Source organism: Carlito syrichta, unplaced genomic scaffold (genome assembly GCF_000164805.1).
Source record: "Carlito syrichta isolate Samal-C Ts95f unplaced genomic scaffold, Tarsius_syrichta-2.0.1 Scaffold154925, whole genome shotgun sequence".
NCBI lineage: Eukaryota > Metazoa > Chordata > Mammalia > Primates > Tarsiidae > Carlito > Carlito syrichta.
Genome location: NW_007099021.1, coordinates 47,571 through 52,557, shown reverse-complemented (window position 1 = coordinate 52,557; position 4,987 = coordinate 47,571). Strand labels below are relative to the sequence as shown.

General features: G+C 43.3%; 2 protein-coding genes across 2 annotated transcripts in view; both read right to left on the bottom strand.

Moving 5' to 3' along the window:
* Window positions 1-1,272, bottom strand: part of MGARP (mitochondria localized glutamic acid rich protein) — a gene marked incomplete at its 5' end in the record, with an annotated part of 9,674 nt that extends 8,402 nt beyond the window's left edge. Inside the window, one exon of the mRNA XM_008050975.2 lies at window positions 1,177-1,272. Coding sequence (XP_008049166.2) covers window positions 1,177-1,272 — 96 coding nt within the window. The remainder of the gene's footprint in view (window positions 1-1,176) is intronic.
* The window catches only part of NDUFC1 (NADH:ubiquinone oxidoreductase subunit C1), a 28,891-nt gene that overhangs the window by 5,090 nt on the left and 18,814 nt on the right, over window positions 1-4,987 (bottom strand). The window contains exon 4 of the transcript XR_002481509.1: window positions 1,177-1,280. The gene's annotated coding sequence lies outside the window, so the exon portion shown is untranslated. The remainder of the gene's footprint in view (window positions 1-1,176; window positions 1,281-4,987) is intronic.

Sequence of the window (4,987 nt, the reverse complement as noted above, 5' to 3'; positions counted from 1 at the left end):
AGGTGCGCGCTACCACGCCCGGCTGATTTTTTGATTTATTGTAGAGATGAGGTCTCGCTGCCCAGGTGGGTCTCGAACCCGCGGGTTCATCAATTAAAACAAATGTATGATACTAATGCAAGATGACAACAGGAGAAAGGGGGAGGGGTATGAGGGGGTGGATGGAATATTCTGCTCTAAAAAAAGTCTATTAATTTTTTTTTAATTGAGTTAATCTTTCTTTCTTTTTTTTCTTGAGTTGGAGTCTCACTCTGTTGCCCAGGCTGGAGTGCAGTGGTACCATCATGGCGACCACGCCTCGACCTGCTGGGCTCAGGCAATCCTTCTGCCTCAGTCTTCTAAGTAGCTGGAACCACAGGCATGCACCACCACAACCGGCAAATTTTGGGTTTATTGTAGAGACAAGTTCTCACCTGTCGCCCAGGCTGGTCTCAAACCCCTGAGCGCAGGCAATCCTCTCACCTAGGCCTCCCAAAGTGCTGGGATTGCAGGCATTAGCTGCTGTGCCTGGCCTAGTTAATTTTTCAAAGTGACTCTTTTTAAATGTGAATTATAGTACCTGCCTTATAGAAATGTAATTTTTTTTTGAGTCGGAGTCTCACTCTGTCGCCCAGGCTGGAGTGCAGTGGCATGCTCACGGCCACTGCAGTCTTCACCTGCTGGACTCAGGCAATCCTTCCGCTTCACCTGGAACTACAGGCCATGGGCCACCATGCCCGGCTAATTTTTCTTGATTTATTGCCCAGGTTGGTCTCGAACCCCTGGTCTCAGGCAATCCTCTCACCTCAGCCTCCCAAAGTGCAGGAATATTAGGTGTGAGCCACTGCGCCTGGCTGAAATATAATTTTTAAGTGAGCCATGAGTCTCGCATAAAGTAAACACTCAAATGTCACCTATTATTATTAGCATTTACCATAACATTATTTTTCACTGAAACTCATCCATATGAGTGACATTATGAAATAGATTTTTATACTTAGAAAAATTTAATCGTCGAGTTAATATGTTCTTATAAAGACTTTATGTTGCTAATGGTTGCAAGGTATGCTTCATGACACATCTATTATTGTGTTATATTTAATTAAGCCCATGTCCTGATCTTGACTTTGCTTTGCCTTTTACCGCAGACTGTAAAATACATGAATTCCTAAGCACTATGGTTATTTAATCACTTACATAATATCCACCAGCACTGACCGTGACCCCTACAACCAGATAGTAAATCATATTTGATCCAGATGGTCCAGGGAATTTGCTAGATGACATCCGGCGGAGAGATGCTGGAAAGACAAATGTAAACACAGTCAGCTTCATCGCTTAAGCAAAACTATTGAAAATAATGGCATCTTTTAAAACATTTCAGTGAACATAGAATCTATTAACATCAAGTGGTTTTAGCTCGAGGGAATGTATTATTACAAAGCAGTAATAATTCCACTTGACATTCTGCCAGTGTGGTTTGGATAAGTCCTTCTGAAGCCTGTCATCTAAGTGCGTAGCATCATGCTTTCTGGAAGGGGTGCAAGTGTGAGTCAGGAGAAATGACAAAGTTCACAGCCACTGCAGTCTCAACCTTTGGGCTCAGGTGATCCTTCTGCCTCAGCCTTCCAAGTAGCTGGAACGACAGGCATGAGCCACCATGTCCGGATAATTTTTCTTTATTTTTGTAAAGATGAGGTCTCGCCAAGTTGGCCAGGCTGCTCTCGAACTCGTGAACTCAGACAATTCTCTTACCTCGACCTCCTAAAGTGCTGGGATTATAGGCATGAGCCCCTGAGCCCGGTCTGGCATTAACAATTTTAATAGCCAAACAAAATGCATATGAGCAAAAGAAATCCACTTGCTGTAGGCATGAGGGGGACCCAAAAGACGTGGAATTTATTTATACAAAATTGTGTATTTATTTTTATATGTTTAAACTTCAGTCACCTCCAAAGTACTCTTCGTGTGATGCAATACACCTATCTAGATGCCTTTTGCACTGCTCAAAACAGTTTTTGGACTCATCCATTGTGATGTCTTTGAGCACTTCTACCGTTTTTTGTTTCACCTCTTCCACATTGGCAAAATGTTTCCCTCTAAGGATTTTTTTCATCAGGGAAACACAAAAAAAGGCACTTGGCGAGATCGGATGAATAGGGGGAGGGTGGAGTGTGGGGGTCAGGTCGTTTTTTATCAGAAACTGCTGAACAGTCAGCGGGGTTTGGACAGGTTGTTCGTATATATCACCCATCATGAGATGAGCAAACATGTTGAAAGAATCTCCAAACGAAAAATTCACTGAAGCCAAATGCAGCCTCTACAACAACACTAGCTGGTACCCTGATGCCGATAGGTTCCTAGAACACTTACCTAGTGGGGGAAGGCTTTACTACAAGGGGCCTGCCCTCCAAAATATAATTCTGGGTTTTTTGGGGGGTCCCCTCATAATCCACTGTAGGATTGGGTGAAAATGATTATTTTTCCAAGAAGTGAATTAAATATGTTTGTATTTAAATTTTACTATGATTTGTGTTTATATGCTAAGTGAAACATTTATGCTGAAATTAAACTTATTTCTATAAATCTACAGTACAAACGTAGATACCGGAAGAAATCCCAATTTTTCTCATATAAAGCAAAGATGGGCAGAGAAAAACTTTTTAAGCCAAATGTTGCAACAAGGCTATATCTGAAATACAAGTACAATTCTGTATAAACTAACAGGAATAGATAAAAGTACTATATTATCGTATGTAAGCATATTTATTCTGTGATGCTAAAATTTCTGCATCCCATAACACTCTAAAGTTGAAATTTTTATGTAGACTCAAACCTCGAAGGAGCTTAAAGTTCCTATAGCTCAAATTCTTGATTCTAAAGATAAAAACGCTGCCGAGTGCCTGGTGTGCACCCGCAATGCCAGCTACTTGGGAGGTTGCGGCGGGAGGATTGCTTCAGCCCAGGAGTTCGAGACCAGCCTGGGCAATATAGCGAGACCTCATCTCAAAATAAATAAATACAGAGAAGTAGAGACATGTATGCATTCATTCAACAAATACACTTGAACGCCTCCTACGTGTTTGGCATTTTTAGAAGCATTAAGGCTACCACAATAAATAAGACAGACAAGGTCCGTAGCTTCAAGCAGCTCACAGACTAGAAGGAGGGGATGGATATAAAAATAATTTTGATACGGTGTGACAAATGTCTGGATCGATGTTGAGCAGAGGAAACAACAAAGCTAGTTGCCTCGAAGTAGCTGTCAACAGTTGAAGAGACCTGAGTTTTGAAGGGTTTACCAGATAAACAAGAGAAGGAGAAAAGCAGCTGGAGGCGGGAAGCATACGTGCGTGGAACCCCGAGAGCAGAGTGACCCCGAAATGGTGAGGGCTGGGCTGAATACCTTTGATCTCAAATGCTTGGGAGCAGAAGTGCTTGGGATTTCAGATTTTTTTCTTTTTTGGATCTTAGATTGTGTGTGTAAACATAATGAGCTATCTTAGGGATGGATCCCGCCTCTAAACAGGAAATTTACGTATGTTTCACATACACCTACACATAGCCTGAAGGTAACTTTTGCACAACGCTTCTAGTAATTTTGGGCATGAAGCAAAGAGTGTGTCAAATACTTGTGTGTGGCGGTTTTCATTTGTGGCGTCAGGTCAGTGCTCAAAGAGTTTCCAATTTTGGAGCATTTGGGATTTCAGATTTTTGGATTAGGGATATTCAATCTGCAATTGGATGGGCCTGAGATAAAGATCATGGGTGCAGTGACAGGTGGGAGATTGGATTTGCCCGGGGCAAATCTAAACATATTTGCACTGGCTTTCCTTCGCAGTAGCAAAACCACAACGATTTCCTGTTTATGATCTTAGTTGGGATATAAATGGCCATTCCTTGGAAAAAAATATTCTTCCTTTCAAATGTGCTCAAGAGACTATGATAAAAGGTTATGGCTTTGTCTTGTGGTGGGACTTTTGTTGGCTTAAAAATACATCCGTGAGCCTAGGCAACATAGTGAGACCTTGTCTCTACAAAAAAAAAAAAAATTTAAAAATGAGCCAGGCATGGTGGCACACATGGTAGTCCCAGCTACTCGGGAGGCTGAGGTGGGAGGATCACCTAAGCCCAGGTGGTGGAGGCTTCAGTGGGCCATGATCATGCCTGGGTGAGAGTGAGACCCCCAGCTCAAAAAACAAAATCCAAACTATCTATGATCAAATCCGGAAAATTTATCCTGCACATTTCTCAAACAGACAAAAATATCAAAAATAGGAAGAAACAGAAAATTATCAGATATTTAAGCAGATGTAAACACAAATACAATTATGGCCAAATTACTTAAAATAGCAATGAGATGGGAACTATTCGATAAACGTTAATTCGACAAATTTTAGCACATAACGTTTGCAGGCTGCTTACCTGAGAAAACATTTACCACGTATTAAGCGGCAAATCAGCCAACTACTCTATGGGACTACCCCAGATTTTCGAAACAATGCGCATAAGGAGAAAATCAACGAGGAAAAAAAAGTCCGGAAAGGTAAATATACTAAAATGTAAACAGTGGCGCTCACGGAGTGGGAGGATTATAGGTGGGTTCTATTTTCTGTCTGACCTCTCTAGTTGTTTTTCCCCCCCATGACCTCTCCTAGACCTGCCGAGTTTATTCATGAAAGAGTTACAATGTTAAAAGCAAGAAGGCGCGCTCGAACTTTGAGGCGACGCTGAAACAATGTGCTTTCTCATCAAAGGCGCCGGCGCCCACCCAAGGTTCGGCAACGTCCACGACCCAAGGCAAAGCTGCTTGCCACCAACAGTCCTTCAGAGACCCGAATCGCGGCCCCCCCAGGGCCGTGAGGCGGACATCCGCGGAAGACCCCTCCCTGGACGACCCCGCCGCCAAGCGCGGAGGGACGGTTTTTCGGCCGCTGCTCTTCTGCCCCCAGCCGGGACCACCTTCCGCGAGGCGCGGGGTCCGCGCGCGAGGCCGGGCCGCTGGCCC